The sequence below is a fragment of the Megascapheus bottae genome, chromosome 16, assembly GCF_031878675.1.
Source record: "Megascapheus bottae isolate mThoBot1 chromosome 16, mThoBot2.hap1, whole genome shotgun sequence".
NCBI lineage: Eukaryota > Metazoa > Chordata > Mammalia > Rodentia > Geomyidae > Megascapheus > Megascapheus bottae.
In genome coordinates this window covers 45,387,934-45,404,710 of record NC_143524.1, presented here as the reverse complement: position 1 = coordinate 45,404,710, position 16,777 = coordinate 45,387,934, and the positions used below count along the sequence as shown (strand labels likewise).

Genomic DNA, 16,777 nt, shown 5'->3' with positions numbered 1-16,777 from the left:
AGACTTACCTACTTACCGAAAGTCATACAGTACAGCCAGAATTCACACCCAGGCAGCTAGACTCCAGGGACCTCCCTCTAACCAAGGGCTTGGTGAACTGAAAACATGGTCTCAAAATCTGACCTGCTGCCTATTTTTGTCCAGCTTGAAAGCTAAGAGGGTTTCTATATTTTTAAACAGTTGGGGAACAAAATCAAAACAAGGGTATCTTATGACATATGGAAATTATATGTGAGTCAAATTTCAGTGTCCATAAATAAAGCTTTATTAGACACAGCCGCCCGCATTTATGGGTTGTCTGTGGCTGTTATAACTATAGCTGAGAGCTGGGTGTTTGCCACAGAGACCTGCAGAACTCAAGTGCTTCCTGTCTAGCCCTTAGGAAGCTCCTGCCCATCCCATTTCCTGCTCCCCTTTCTCTCTCTGAGCCTCAGTTTGTTCAGTTGTTAAGTGGGATTAATACTTAGTGCCTGCCTACTTTAGGTAGCTGTGACAGTGATGTGAAGCAGGGATCTAAAACACCCATATAGTGCTTGCAGTGTTTAAATACTCAGCCCATGTCATGTTTTAGGATGAAATATTTATAAAATGTTTTTATGTACAGAGGGATTACAGTTACATAAGTCAGGTAAAGAGTACATTTCTTTAGACAGTGTCACCCCTTGCTCTCTCTCAGTTTGGGATAAAGTATTTTTAAATGTTTGTTTTGACCTAGCTACTCAGGAAGCTAAGATCTGAAGACTGAGGTTTGAAACCAGTCTGGGAAGAAAAGTCTTGAGACTTTTTTTTTCCCTCCAGTTAACCAGCAAAATGCCTCAGGTGGAAATGTGGCTCAAGTGGTGGAATAGTCTTGAATATGAGAAGCCAAGTGAAATCATGAGACCCTGAGTTCAAGCCCCAGTACCAGCACACACACACACATACATAGGTACACACACAAAATGCTTATTTTGAAAGTCTACTTTCTATTGCTAGTCTCTGTTCCAGTTATGGAGGAGACAACAAAGAATATATATAAAACAGAAAATCCTTGTCTTCAGAAAATTTAGAATGGGGTATACAGGCAAAATAAGCCTGCATTATATTTAAGAACATGACTGAGAATAACAAACAGAATGTGGGCAGGCACTGGGGGAAGCAGAAAGAAGATCCAGCTCAGCGTACAATCATCTGAGAAATCTTGTTGTATCCCTGTAATCCCAGCACCCGGCAAGCTGAGGCAGGAGCACTGCCAGTTCAAAACCAGGCTAGGCTATAGACCCTATCTCAGAACACAGAGAGAGGCTCATTGAGGAAAGGACATTTGAGCAATACTGAAGAGAGTGAGCCATGCAGGTTTCTAAGGGAAGCACATTTCAGGCAGAGGAAACAGCAGCGTGCTGGGCAAGCATGAAGAGCATGGACCAGGTCAGTGTGTCTAGAGGAGTAGTACTAGGAAGGAGAGAGTCATGGGTGAGTGGCAGGGGACACATCCTCATTCTGGTGACAGGACCCGCTTCAGGGCTTTGAGCAGAAGGTAATCCACCGTGACCAAGGCTCCAGTGACTCTTACAGTGCTCAGCCTGACTCCTCACAGCCCTCTGTTTCTTCCTGCAGGACCAGCCAGGGGCCTCCATGGGCGCTTGAAGGCCGGGCGCCAGGGCTGCGGGCACGAGCATGGTGAGACACCAGCCACTGCAGTATTATGAGCCCCAGCTGTGCCTCTCCTGCCTCACGGGCATCTATGGCTGCCGCTGGAAGCGCTACCAGCGTTCCCATGATGACACCACACCGGTGAGCTACCCTTGGATGAAGTCAGAGGGACCCTGTGGGCCCAGGGAGGTTATGAGGCTCGGGGCAGACGATAGCCTTTCTGGGTTCCAGTTTATCCCTCTATAAAATGGGCCCATGGTAACTCCTGGATTGCCCCAGGCCAGGTGGGCACAAAAAGGAGCTCATTCTACCAAGGATGTGGGGGTTTGTTAAAGGAGATGCTGACAGAGGCCTGGGCAGGAAGGGTGACTGGAAGAAAGAAGCTCTCAGCTTCCTGGCAGAGCTGGAAGGTTGATGGGCAGGCAGGTGGCAGCAGGAGGGTGAGGAGGCAGGGCCCGGCCATCCTGGAGCCTGGAAGCTAGCAGTCATGGCCTGGCACCAGGGGTCCAGTCACCTGAGCCACCAGCCTGCCAGAGCTGACAACAGGCCCTAAGCTGGATAAAAAGGGCCTCCTCAGTGCTGGGCTCCCCAACCATCCCCAATCTACACTCCCTTCCCTGGGGCCCTATTAGGCAGTGAATCTAGTTTCTTTTCTGAAGGAATTCAATTCTCCAGTGGTGTTTATCTAAAAGCTTTGCTGCCTGGAGAACAGCTTCCCTCCTCCCTCCTGCTTGTCTGAACAAAGAAGCCAGACTCCAATCCGGCTGGAGTGACCAAGAGGAGGTTGGAAGCTAAGTAGGCCAGCTCATCAGGGCATATGTCCACTTATCTGTCCAGAGCACTGCACTGAGTCAGGAGCCTAGAATCATGACCCTGAATGGTACGAATTAGTGAACTCTGGAGTGGATAATGGCCTGATTCCTTACCCAACGTGAAGGAGGCCCATAGCCAGACTGAGGCACAAGAGAGGAAGAGGCCTGACCAGGGACACAGAGAAACCCCTGCAATCTTCTACCCTAGCACCAGCCTGGACTGGTCTCCCAAGATACCCTGTGGGCACCATGTGTGTTTTGTGGCCTTTCCCTCTGAGATGGGCAGGAATTCCCCACAGGGAGGAGGTGGTGGGCAAATGTGCAGTGGCACTGCTTCCTCTGGTATTCAGTTTCCCATGGACTGTCTTACCTGGGCACTGGAGGAGAAAACACAGCCCTCTCAAGAGCTGGCATTAGACAAGCACTGTGCCAGCAGTGAAATGGCCGAGCCTGTCTTCTTCATCCCTCCTATGGAAGAAGGGCTTGATTAAAGAGACCAGCATTCTGTGGTCCTTGATTTAGCTCCACACCCCATTCTGACTGAGCTTTTGGTCCCCATCTTATGCTTGCTGAGAGCTGGTGCTACACTGCCCCTCTGGTCCTCTCCTTTTCAGTAGGCCATGGGAAAACAGAAGCTTGGGAAGGTAGTACCTAGATCAAGTCCACACAGTTGGGATGGGCAGAGCCTGGATCTGGCCCCAAGGGGTTCAGAGGCTGTGGGGCTAGGGGTGGGAAGGCAGCAGGAGCAAGAGAAAGGTAATAGAAGGTCAGATCTCACCAACAGAAAGCCTCCTGGCCATTAGGACAGACACTGGAGGAAGATGAATCTCTCAGGATGCCCCACAGCCTTCAGTGGTCCTAGGCTGGCTGTTTTGTGCCATGGAGTTAGAAAGTAGGCGAGCAGCACAGCACTCCTGGAGTGATGGCTAGGAGCTGGGGTGGGTGGTGCAGGCTGTGGGATGCCAGGGTCTGGGGCACCAGATATGGAGCCAGTGTTGAAGGAGAGGATGAGGCTACAAGCCAGGCTGGCTTGGAGAGGAGGAAGGTGGCAGCCTTCTGTGGAAGGGTCTGAGCTCACCTCAGGTGACCCTAGGAGACTGTGCAGCTGAGAAGCTTTCCCAGCAGTCACTCAGCTCACTCTGCCCCTCCCCTGCTTGCACAAACATCTTTCCTCTCTTTTCCCTCCTTTCTCCTGTCTCCCATGCAAGAGCTGGACCAGGACAGTGAAGGACTATGGCTAGGCTCTCTGGCCAGGCACAGTGATAAGAACAGTGAACTGGTGTCTCAGAGGCAGGCTTAGTGCACAGCAGGGGCTTCCATAAATTTTACTGGACTGGCAAAGGCCAAGCTGAACTCTGGGGATGCTAATAGGAAGATACCTGCCCCGAAGGAGAGATCTCTGCAAGGGAAGGGACCATCATGGACCTGGTACCTCTCCTCACTCCCACCATCCCCTCCTCCTGCACCCCTAGACTCAGAAGCTAATCTCTCTGAACCTCACCAGTGAAGTAAGGTGACAGACAAGCGGTGAGTCACTAAGTCAACCCCCTCCTCCGCACATGTGAGAATAATGGTAAAAGTGAATGTTAATTGAGTTCTTATACTGAGTGCAGGCCACAGTGGCCTGCGTGGTTTGCTCCAGAAATTGCTGTAATAGCCCTTTGGGTCGTGATTAATTGTGGGATATTTCACATAGGAAGTCCTAGCAGACTTGTAGCTGGAGCCTCAGGAAGATGAGGCTGGAGGAAATCACATGTGTCTTGAGGATGCTGTGTCTACGTGACAGCTCACAGCGGGGCTTGGGAAGCCGAATGATAGAGGGAGATAGGACAAGGCAGGGAGTATCCTCAGATGTCAGGCTGGGGTCTCCTAGTGGCTCTCTGGTCAGAATCTCGCCAGAGTACTCAAGAGGACTGGGGACAAGGAAGGTGGTAGAAAGCTGGGGAGAATTCCCTCTATCCAGGCTGCTCTGCTTCTTCCCTTCCTGTCTCAAGATCACACACTGGACAGCCTACAAACAGGAAACTGGGCAGCAGAGAGGTGAAATGGCCTTTTCTCCTGCCCTGGGCCGGGTGCATGGAGGAGCCAGGCTGCAGGGGGCTGGCTCACTCAACAGCAAAGAAGGGAAGTAAGGCTTTTTATAACTGGGGATAATTAATTGGTTGTTGTCTGTGACTCATTACTCCAATTAAGGACTTGGTAGGACAGAAGACTGTTCTGAGGCAGTCCCCACAGGGCTCCTTGAGTCTGCATGTCTACAGAGGCAGTTCAATGTCAAAACCAGCTGCCTTGTAGCAGGAAGGATTTGGGTCAGAGGCTTGGAGGAGCTTCTTTGCCAGAGACAATGAAGGAGCAGATTATGGTAGTCAGCTGTTCCGCTTGCCTTTTTGAAGGCTGTTATGATTTTAATTGATCCCTTCCATCTTACAGATGGGGCTCAAAGAAGAGACATTTGTTTATTCAAATCAAAGGGCCAAAGGCACAGCTTGCTCTGCCCACACCACTCATACCCACAGCCTGCTGTCTGCTTTCCACTCCCCTGTTTCCATAGCTGGTGGTTGTGTCTGAGATGCATCAATCATTTATTCAATCAACAAACACTTCCTGGTTCCTTCCCTGGGATCACAGGTGTATTAGATCTGGTTCTTCACAGGCTGGTGGATGGGCAGACATGCACTAACACACCCAGACCACCTGAGTGATCATTTCCAAGCCCAGGGAAAGCTGAGAGTCAGCCCTATCTCCTCTGGATGGGAAGTGTTAAGAGCAGGCCGCCTGTGTATTTCTGTGTCTTATATTTGGGAACAGAAAGTAACTCAGCTGTGTGTGTGTGAGGCAAAGGTGCTTCCAGGAGGCCCTGATCCTTGTGGTAGTGCTAGACAGCAGGGCCTGGCAGGGAGAGCCAGGCTCAGACTGATGTGGGTTACATCATGGAGCATGCTCTGAGAGCCTTGGAGTGGAGTTGAGGAGGATCAAGGAGCCAGAAGAGAGGGGCCAAGGCCTCAAGGGCTGGGGTACGTGGGGATATAGGCCAGGGGAGAGATTCTACAAGGTGTCACCTCACATTTGCTAGGGTGCTCAGGGCACCTCCATCATCCCATGGTTTTCAGCCTGAATAGTGGAAGCCATTTCCAGAGAGGATAAAGACCATGTTGTGCCAACCATATTGTGCCCAGAGCAGCATGGGAAGCAGGAAGAGCAAACTCCGCTGCCTACATCCAAGCTGCTTGTCTTCTGTGATGGAATCTAATGGGAGCCCCTCCTGCCAGGGCAGGGAGATGCCTGCTGGAGAGAAGTCCATTCCCCACCTCCTCGGCCCCTGTCCCTCTATGCCAGCTCCCTGGGCCATGCCAGGCTTCTCCCCATTCCCTGCAGGGTTCCCTGCTTTGCCCCTCTGACACTGTGCCTGCAGAGCTCCTTCTCTGCCCTGTCTTTCACTCACAGCAAAGATCCACACCCCTAACAAAAACAAGCCAGCTCTCCTCTGGTCCGGGTTTCCTGCCCCTCCTCTCCCTTCCCTCTCCCCTGAGCTTCTGCAGCACCTTGGGCCAGTGCTGGCTGGAGGGTTGTGATTTTTCAGGCCTCCCTCCAGAGTGGTATGTGTTGTTGAATATCCTGGGCCTGCACGCTGTGAGCCGGGCTCAGCGTTGGCAAGATTTACAGAGTAAGCCCCAGGAATGGTGACGGAGCAGGTGAGGCACGCTGTGAACAAGGAAGCTGCTTAGGGGGTGCCTGCCATCTTGATGACTGCATGACTCCCCAGGCACTCCTGGGTATAGGGGCTCTGAGGAAGGCAACCATGTGTGTGTGGATGGGTACAACTGCTTCTTTGCCCTAACTTCTAGGCCCTTAGCTGCAGTTGGGAAGTGAGTCACTGACTCAGCCTGTGGGACCTCCAAGCCACCCCTGAAGCTGGGATTGAATTCTGCAGGAGGGCCATTGGTAAGGGGGGGAATCCCCTATTTATTGTCCTGTCAACTTTGTAGGCTTGTGCCCACCAGGACACAGGGCAGGGAAGAGCAGATCCACTGAGGTCTTGGTGGTGAAGCCCCTTGGAGAAAGGCTTTGGGGTGTGACTGAATTTAGCCATATACAGTTAGGCACTGCTAAACAAGGAACTGCAGCCTGGACTCTTCCCAGTGTTCACCCAGGACTGACTGGGACTCTCTGGGCCTCAGCTCACGGGTTAAATGGAGGAACAGAGCCTCTTATGTACAAGAACCAGTGGGAAACCAGGGTGGTGTTCTCTTCTTGAATGTGATGAGAAATGGGACAGCGGGGGCAGGGGGAGTGAGGAGGAGCCCCTGGGCTTTGTTTCCCCTCTTCTGACATGGGCGTCCGCAGTCCTTGCAGCCCTTGCAGCCCTTCACAGATGATCCTCTGCCCTCCAGAAGGGAAGAGGAGGCCTACAGGGTTAGGGCTGTGGCAGAGGAGGGGGCAGAGGATTTGTGGCTGCCATGAAGCTATGCTGCACTCTAGGGCCCTGTGGTTCACCCAGCCCCTCTCAGAAGGGCACTGACAGCACCTGGTATGCCCTGGCTTCACCAGTTGAGAAGAAACTATCCGGGAATTCTTGAACATCCATTTGAGGATGTGCATGTGAATTAGAGGGGCTGCAGCCTCCATCCTAGGGTCAGGGAAGGTCTCTGAAGGGCTAGAAATAGTCCTTCCTTCCTAAGAGACCTCCCCCACCCCCTGCCCCCAGCTATTTCATGTCCAGGAGGTGGGCAGAGAGACCAGGAACTGCAGACTGAGCCCGATCCCACCCTCCTGCCTAATGAGTGGCTCCGAGTGCATCCCAAGGGCAGACAGAGGCCTAATTGCCCAGCAGTCTGTAGCTCTGAGAAATAAATCCAGCCTCTTAGGCTGCCAAGAGCTGGCTGGGATATTCTAATAATCCCTTTCCCGCCTCTGCCCTAATGCCGCCATGTCTCGCAACCCTGCCTGGGCTGCCCTCACCCTCAAATCTCCCAGGTCAGAGCTAGGGTAATCCTTCCAGGACCTGTCTATCTCTCCCTCCCAGGAGCTCCTGCACCCTCTCTTGCCCACATTTCCCAGGCCTTTCTCATGCATCAGGCCTCCCATTTGGAACTCAGTGAGTGGGGAACAGTGTTTAAAGGAGCAGGTGTTCAGATGGGGTTGGTAAGTAGGCAGACTCCCTTCATTTTCTCCTTCCCAGGCCAAGGACATGAATGGGCCCTGAAACCCCAAAACAGAGTTTAGACCACAGGGGAGGCATTGGAGGCTGCCCAGCTGGGTGAGAAGCCATGCCAGGCAGAGGCAGCACACAGGGGAAGGGCAGCATAGGTCTGGATAACCACTGGCAGCAAAGCTGCAGACATCTGAGGTCTTGTTGGGTGGTCAACCGAGGAAGGCATTATTGAAAGTGTCACAGTGGTGTGGGGACAGCAGAAACATCTATGTGGCCAAAGTAAAATTAGATCCTGCCTCTTACCTCACACCGAAATAAATTCCAGATGAATTAAAACATATTTTGTTCTGTTTTTATACATTTTTTTCTACTTAGCACAGTTTTTTTGAGAAAGATTAAAACAGCTTGGAAGGATCCCCAGTGGAAGAAGTGGAGTCTCTGTGCCTTAGAGACAGGGCTTTCCAGCCCCTCTCTGGACATGAGGGACAGTTGTGGGAAGATAGGTGGGAAACAGGGTTAAACTACGAATCTAGTGAAAATGAAGTCTGGTTAAATGTCTTATCTAGGCCACCTTAACACAACACCAAAGGCAAAACCGATGAAGGACAAAGGACTAGATCTGATTTCTGCTAATGAGTAGCTGGGATTGCAGGATTACAGGCATGAGCCACCATGTGCAGAACACTTCCAGCCTTTTCTGTGTATGTGGTGCCAAGGAATCCAAACCCAGGGCTTCATGTGTACTAGGCAAGCAGTCTATCACTAGATCACACTCTCACACTCCCAGCCCCTGAAAATTTAAAATTTTATACTAAAAGCATGACCAATGAAATCAAGTCAAATGATTAAATAACGAAAAATATACTTGTTGGGTGCCGGTAATTCTAGCTACTCAGGAGGCAGAGATCTGAGGATCACAGTTCAAAGCCAGCTTGGGCACTAAAGTCCATGAAACTCTTATCTCCAATTAACCACCAGAAAACTGGAACTGGCATTGTGGCTCAAGTGGTAGAGTTGTAGTCTTGAGCTGAAGAGCTCGGGGACAGCGCCCAGAGTTCAAGCCCCACAACTGACAATAAAATAAAGTAAAAAATATACTAGCTGTTTTAATGTTAATACTCTTACATAGAGAGAGTTTTGGTAAGACCATAATAAACTAGTTCCTGAAGCCAAACCTGCCCTTCTCTGTGGCTTTGTATCTTTAGCTCTCTCCCTGCCTGGATGAAGGCTCCCCAGCCTTAATCTCCTAGCAAGCCCTTTGCATCCAGCTGTACTTTAAGCATATCTCCTCTTCCAGGAAGCCCTCTATACCTTCCCTCTTCCTATAGAAGTTGGTGTTGAAAGGCTCTTGCCTCCACACTTCTAAGCATTCTTGTTTTACCCATCCCCAGAACTAGACTTGAAATTTTGCAGTACAGCCACTGTTGGGAATTGTTCAGGGTGATCTGCAAGGAGCCAAGCCCACAGAGGAGGCCCTGAGAAGCACACAGTGCATGTGTGTGGAAGGACTGGAAGAGAACAGTAGCCAGGAGAGGCAGGGCAATGCTGGAATCTAGCTTAGTGTGGGGTGCACTTATCCCCAAGTGGGGGGTTCCCTGTGTCCCAGGATCATCTGCTAAGCTCTTCGGTGTTTTACACTACTTTGCTGATGGCCCAGTCAGTAAATGTCCATCTTCCCAGGCATTCCCCTACTTTGGATCTCAGTTTCTTCATTTCTTCATTGACATTTGGAGGAGATCAGATGATGACATCCTCTGAAATCTTGTCTTTCTCTGAAATTCCAGGGTCTCCCATTTACATGGCCTGTGATTTGCAGTATGACCCTGTGCATGGCCCTGACCCACTGATCCTGTTTCCTCTGTGGCCAGACAAGGATAATTACATGTCCTTGTTGCTTTGAGACAGTTGGAAGCCTTAAAGGCACCCAGACCTGAGTGTGAATTCTGGCTGCACTCGTTGTTTGCTTTTTATGACCTTGGGTCAGACACTTCCCCTCTCTGGGCCTCCGGCTCCTCAGATTCTTCCACTTCTTTTGCCTAACTGTGGGGAGGAAGAGATAGAGTACAACACCTCCTTGTGCTATGAAGAGCTCACCAGGGCTCTGTCTTGTGCAGTTCAGGCTGCAGCCTGTGAGGGGGATTTAAGGTTGGATACTAAGAGCCTTTTCCCATTTCCACTCCTGGGGACAGAACCTGCAGAGCCAAGCCTGGCCTCTGTATCTGGTGGCCCCTGGCACCCACCCTGGACTGTGGGCAGGTGATCAGGCTTGCTGTCCTCAGCAATCAGGGAAGAACTTGGTACAGAGCAGGGGGAGGGAGAAGACTTGATCACTGTCTTCACATAATTAAAGGGCTGTCAGACGCAAATGATAATTATAGGACCGATGGTGGATCTGGCAACTTACAGCTTACATCTGTAATTGCATTGGGGCCTGGCAGCCCTCCTGTGAGGTGGTGATGATGTCATCCCTGTGAACAGCAGAGGAAGCTAAGGTTTGAGTGCCTGGCCCACAGCCATATAGCCCGTGGGTAGAAGGGCCAGAATTAAAGCTTAGCTCTGTATGACAGCCTCACTCCCTTGCCTTTTGACCCTAGCATTGCTTGCCCTTTTGGATAGCTTTGTTCTGTGCACTTTTTGAAAACCAGCTGTGGGGACGATTTCAGCTCTTCTTGGAACAGAGGGAAGGAAATGGTTTTCTGCCTGGCCAATGCCACACACTGTGCATGCGAGCAATCTCTCCCGTGCTCTGTGCAACCTGCCAAACCACTGTGCCTCTTCCAAGAGCTTGAAGATTGGGCTCAGAGAGGATGGATTTCTTCCTGGAGATCACTCAGCAGTCTGACCTGGGATTCAAATCCTCCTTCTCTATCAGGCTTGGGGTCTGGTGTTCTGAATGAAGAGGGTCAGGCCACACTTCAAGAGGCCCTTTCTAGATATCCTGAAGCCAGAAAGTGCTGGACTCCTGGCTCTCTCCAAGGCTGCAGACGCAGCCTGGGGAACAGGCAGGAGACAGGAGCTAAGTGGAACAGCTCTGTGATTCTGTCTCTGATGTTGCCAGGGTGGAGCTGGCAGCTCCTGCCAGACCCTGACCAGACCACAGAGTTTAGACTCCCAAGGTCTCTTGGGGGAGCTGGAGGACATGCAGCATACTCTGCAGGTCCCCATCAGTGGCTGGCAGCCATGAGACTCCAGAGGCTCTGAGGAGAAGAGCCAGCTGTTGAGTGGTGGCCAGAAGTAGCGGGACCATCTCACCCGTGTGGTGCCCACACTTCCTGTCCGGTTGGGGTTTGGACTGTAGTCTTGCTCTGGGACTGTCTGAGCCCAGCTGCTAATAAGCCCTTTGTGTGTGCATGTTCTTCCTGAGTACAGAGGGCTCTGGAGTGGGAGAGACAAGGCCGAGGGAGGGCGGGTGAGGAGAGGATATGGCTGTCAGCAGGAAAAGGGAGATGGAGCAGCAGCACTCAGTGTAATTGGTCCTCTGTGGGTCAGATTAGGATAGAAGACTAGGGCAAGAATGGCAGTAGCTGAAGCAGAGGTTTCAGAGTGGAGCATCCACAGACTTGGGGGCTGGAGTCTCTGGGATCCTCTATCAGCCTCTATCCTCTGGAAGCAAGGAAGTAGTATCCTACCTAGCCACAGCCAGTATCCTCCAGCACCAGCCTCCTGCTGCCTGCTGCTGCTGCTGGCTGAGCTCAGGAACAACCAGGCCCATACAGCAGGGGCAGCTCCTCGGCCATCTCTGTTCAGCCTCTGCCTTGCTGCCCTACCCTTGGTGGCAGCAAGGGCTGGGAAGGAAGGAGGTTTGCATGGATTCGGAATTCTATGGAATAGGATTCCAGTGTGAGCCTGAGGATAAGTCTGGGGCTTCAATGATGATCTTGGCCACTAGAGTGCCCTGAATTCTTCCTGTGCCACACAGACTCACATCCGTCCCTTCCGCACACCATATCTCAGTGCTACTTTGAACCCCAGTATCATTTGGGCCCAGGGGACCCAGAGGTAATCAGAGCACCCACAGGAGTTCACAGTCCAGTGAACTCTACCTTATTAGGTCCCAAAGAGCAAAGACAGTTCTCTCTGCTCAGGATTCCTGGTTTCCCAGCACCTCCGCTTGATGACTCTTTGCTTTCTACTTCCCCTATATTTTGCATTGGTACAAATAAGCAAGCTGGGCTCTAGGACTACACATGTGATCCTAGCTACGCAAAAGGCTGAGGATGGTAGTTTGAAGCCAGCCCAGGTAGGAAAATCCCTGAGACTCTTACCTCCAATTAACCAGCAAAAAGCCAGAAGTGGGTGAAAATCGTAAGGGATAGTGCCTAGGCTCTGAGTTCAGACCCTAGTACCAGCACAAAATAAGTCAAATAAACAATGAGCGTCCTTTGTGTCACTGGACTGCAGTCTACCAGATAATGGTCATCACACATCTGCACACACCTGTGGTGACTGTGGCACATCATATTATGCTACAGAGCCATATTAGGGTCCTTCAGAGCCTTAGGAATGCGGGCAGCATAACCCTACATAATGAACCCCTGGTGTCGTGCAGATTAGAGACATAGGCAGGGCTGCAGAACTGTCTCTGGTATGGCAGTGATGGCCTGCTGTACATTGGGGAGCTGTAATTTTTCTTCTATAATGTGCTCTGTCAAGGGCTATTAGTACCATTTAGAAAAAACCTCTTTCTCAGTGGAGCTACCCCCACAGGGCACTTCCTCCACCTCTCTGACCTCCCATCCCCCCCTCCTTCCTTCCAGCCCTGCCATTCATCTTTTCCTCCCATTGTTCTTGGCCTAAACCCTCTGTCTCCCTCCCTTCCCTAATTCATAGTCATCTGCAGCCTGCCATGCCCCAGTGGCTTCTGAGGGACTTTAATCCCAAGATTCCCCAACCCCAGTCACGTCTCAGCTTAGAAGTGGCGGTTCCTAGTTCCTTGTTGCTTAGGCCCTGTCCCTTCCCTGCCATTCCTGGGTTCCTCATGCACCTGCTAGCTCCATTCTGTCCACTTGGCCAGTTCCTAGGGTGCAGTTCTTCATTCTTGCCCCTCACTGTAAGGATCTGGCCAAGTGAGGACAGCAGCCTGTGGAATGCAGGACCCCTGGTTGCCATAGATACTGACACTTGTGACACCTACAGCTGTAGGTCTTCCTGGTTACCTGTCAGCATTCACCTAGGTCTTAATTACATCTTGCCACAGTACACCTTTGAGCACCTGTAGCAAGTTTTCTTCCCTCTTGGCCTCCAGGCTACTTGCCTGGGACAGGCCCTCCCCTGGGCTCTTCAGAGTCCTGTATGCCATCAGAGGCATAGAGAGACCTTGTCATCCTGTGCAGAGATCCCTGGGGGCCGATGGCACCTCACCACTGCTGCTTCTTTCCATCTAGGACTAAGTACTCCTCAGTGAAATTTCTCTTGAGTGGATATCCTCAAGCCCAGAGTAGGAGAAAGGTGCTTCTTCACCTATCAGTCCTTTATCAAATCTTTCTTGAGTTCCTCTGCCTCCTGGGACTGAGAATCCACCCTACTCTTCCTGTACTTTTGTGTATAGCAAGGAGACCCATACCTAGAGACAAGTTGTAGACCCATCAGCCCTGTGCTAGAACTGAGGGGGTGCAGGGTGCTAGGAGCTCTGAGGAGATAGAGCTTATGAAACAGGAGGAGGTGCCCCCTGCAGGGAGGAGAAGTTCTGTCAGTGGTGGGTTTGAGGACCCATTGGGAACTGCAGGAAATTCAGTACATTGTGGACCAGATGGGACCAGGCTGTGGGTCTACGGAGGAACTCAGGCATGACATGACCTCAGGGGAATGATTCTGAGGAACATGGCCCACTGGGTGGGAAACGCAGATGTTAAAGCTGGCCTGGGACCTGACTGCTGGAATCTACAGGAAATAGGAGCTGTTAGGAGCAAATGAGAATTTGAGACTCCAGACTCCAATGGCAGTCAAGTCTCTGAGACTTTTATCTCCAGTTAAGCACCAAAAGCCTGGATGTAGAGCTGTGACTCAAGTGGTAGAGTGCTAGCCTTGAGCAAAACAGCTCAGGTACAGTGCTTGGGCCCTGAAGATAAATAAATCAACAGAGGAAGGGGGAGGGAAGGAAGGAAGGAAGGAAGGAAGGAAGGAAGGAAGGAAGGAAGGAAGGAAGGAAGGAAGGAAGGAAGGAAAGGGGGAGGGAGAAAGAAAGAGAGGTGACAAGAGAGTCTCAGAGTCCAGCCAAGGTGGAGAGAAGAGAGAACACGCTGGCGCTGATGTGGCAGTGGAGGCCAGCCCCAGCGCCTGGCTGCAGGAAGCAGAACTAATGTAGCCTTTACTGCCTCAGCTGTCTGGTGGTGGCTCCCAGGGTCTGGGTCCTCTAGGCCTGTTCTGTGCTTAACCAGGGCTTCTCTATTTCTGAGTGGCATTGGGCTTTCTCTACCCAAAGCTGGGTCCTGTGCCATTCTGTGTCCAGGTGGAGCAGATACAAAGGACCTCTGTCAGAGGAGTCAGTCCCATTGCCAACCCTGCTAACCAGTCTGGATTTTGGAGGACCGTCATCTTTGCATCTCTTTATTTATACAGCGGGTTGAGTAAAGCAGCCTGGCTCTGCACATGACCGTGAGTGGTGACAGCTGCTCACCCAAACATGGGTCACCAACTTGATTGAGTCACCAGGGAAGGGGGGTGTCTATGTGCTCAGTCACCAGTCCTCAGGATTGACGGCCCCTCTGGAACTCTAGAGAGAGGCAGACACGCTGGCTGCTTGCCACACACTTGTTCTAAGCATTCGAGTTGTACTGTATGACTTAATTCTTACTTCTCACCTCACATGGGGCAGGTGCTCTGACCATATTCTTTTCATAAAGGAGGAAACAAACACAGAGGGGTTGAGAAATCTGCCCCAAGTTACACAGCTTGTCAGTAGTGGACAGGAATGTGAAGTTTCCAGGCAGCCTGGTTCCAAATGCTGTATTTAACTCCTTCACCCAGGTGTCTCTAGACAGAATGTCTGGAGGTGTTCTTAGCAGCCAGGAAACTTTTCCCTCCTGCTCTCAATCACCAAAACTAATGGGGTGGAGGCAGCCTTGGCCCCAGTCCTTGTGGGACCCACATGGTTCAGTACCCAGCCAGGGTACTGAGTTCAAATGTAAAGACTCAGAGATGCCATGCTGTGGAGCAGAGTCTAGAGCTGACTCCAAAGGAGATGGCAGTGTTGGGGAAACAAGCCCAGAGGCAGCGAAGAAACTAGATGGACGGAGGATGAAGCTGGGGAGGTGAGAAGTCCACATAGCATGAGAGATAAGGCTTCCACAATTCTGTCCCCCAGAGACTAGTCTGATTTCTCATCCTGCCTCCTCTCAAGGTTACTGATTGATTCTGATGGCCAAAACAGAGTCCCAGAACAGGATATTCTGAGCTTGTTGTGCTTTCCAGATAAGAGACAGAGGCTGGGGGTGGGGAGGGGAGGAATGGACCGGAGGACTCCGACAAAAGGAAACACCTGCAGACCTCCGAGCCATGGCCTCCGGAAGCTATGGTGACAGATTCTGTTTCCCCTTACCCTTATCCTAGCTGGAGACAAAAGGACAACCTGACTTATCCCTGAGGCACCAGTGCCTGGTGGAGGAGGTACCGTTGTTCCAGTCTAGAAGGTCAGGGCACTGGCTCCCACCAACTTGCTATGTGATTTGGGCAAATCACTTGACCTCTCTGGGCTTCAGTGTTTTTATCAGTAGCATGGAGTAGAACTGCAGGAAAACACCTATTTGGGAACATGTGTGAGGATGCAGCAAGTGAGGAACATGACTTCAGAGGCTGCAGGTCACTGCCGACGCAAGGCCTCTGTTTCTGGGGGCCATCACCAGAGCAGGGCCATGACACGTGCTGTAAAGGGCACAGCCATTGGGCTCTGTGATATTAGACAGGAAAGAAGAGAGAGACAGGTAGGGGCGGGGAGGAAGGAACTCCAAGGGACAGTCCTGGGCCCCCACTGATTCCTCTCCTTCTCTGCCTTCCAGTGGGAGCGCCTTTGGTTCCTGCTGCTCACCTTCACCTTTGGCCTCACACTCACCTGGCTTTACTTCTGGTGGGAAGTCCACAATGACTACGATGAATTCAACTGGTGAGTGGGGTGGGAACCTGGGACCTCCAGCTTGAACCTCTCTTCCAGGTTGGTCCCAGGTTGTTCTCCATGACCACAGGCCCTGTGTGACCTTGAGCCTATGTCCTGCCCACTTGCAGGGTTTTGAACATCACAGGCTGGTAAGACAGGTAAAGACAGAGACTGAAGCCTGAGGCCATCCCCTCTGGGACTTTGAGAATGCTTCCCAACCATGGCAAGTTTATGTGGGTGACAGCTGGCATTATTAGTCTAAAGAGATGTGAAGAGAGGCTGGGTTTTGGTAGCTCACACCTGAAATCCCACTAACTCAGGCGGCTGAGGTATGAGAATCCAGCTTCGAAGCCAGCCTAGGCAGGAAAGTCTATGACAAAGTCTCTTGTTTCTGCCTCCTTGCTGGCCTTTTGTTAAGCAAATAAAGACCAAAAAAGAAAGCAGGAAGCCCCAAGCTCTTACTAGTGGGAGCCCCTTCCTTGGTAAGTTTAGAAGGAGGCTCAAAGTTACACAGTCAGTTGGCTTGGGAGCCAGGCCTGCTGTCTTAACATTGTGTTGATCAGAATGTCAGGTGGTAGGCTAGGGTATGGTCTAGTGGCAGAATGTGAAAGCATAAGGCCCTGAACAACTTCAGGTACTTCAGTACTGCCAATGGCTACCATAACAACTACATTGACTCATGTTTGCCTATCAAATTGATTGTGGAAGCTGAGCCAGCGGTTCATGCCTATAATCCTATTCAGGAGGCTGAGATCTGAGGATCACAGTTCAAAGCCAGCCCAGGCAAGAACATACTTAAGAATCTTGCCTTCAACTACCAAAACCTCCTGAAGTGGAGCTGTGGCTCCAGTGGTAGAGCACTAGACTTTAGCTCTGGGATAGTGCTTAGGCCCTGAGTTCAAACCCAGGATAGGCATACACACATAAAAACAAATTGGTAGTGGAGCTTTAGGTAAGTTGGTATGGGGGTGTATACCTGTAAAGAAGCTAAGCCAGGAAGATTATGAATTTGAGGCCAATATGGACTACAGAGCAAAACCCTGCCTTAAAAAGCCAAAAACAAACAAAAATATGGTCATATGACCAAGGGAA

At 51.2% G+C, this 16,777-nt stretch overlaps 1 protein-coding gene across 2 annotated transcripts in view; it reads left to right on the top strand.

Moving 5' to 3' along the window:
• The window catches only part of Gdpd5 (glycerophosphodiester phosphodiesterase domain containing 5), an 82,807-nt gene that overhangs the window by 41,946 nt on the left and 24,084 nt on the right, over positions 1–16,777 (top strand). For both annotated transcript variants that reach the window (XM_090348435.1, XM_090348434.1), the window contains exons 3-4: positions 1,597–1,773; positions 15,591–15,694. In XM_090348435.1, the coding sequence (XP_090204561.1) occupies positions 1,657–1,773; positions 15,591–15,694 (221 nt within the window). In that variant the 5' untranslated portion in view covers positions 1,597–1,656. The remainder of the gene's footprint in view (positions 1–1,596; positions 1,774–15,590; positions 15,695–16,777) is intronic.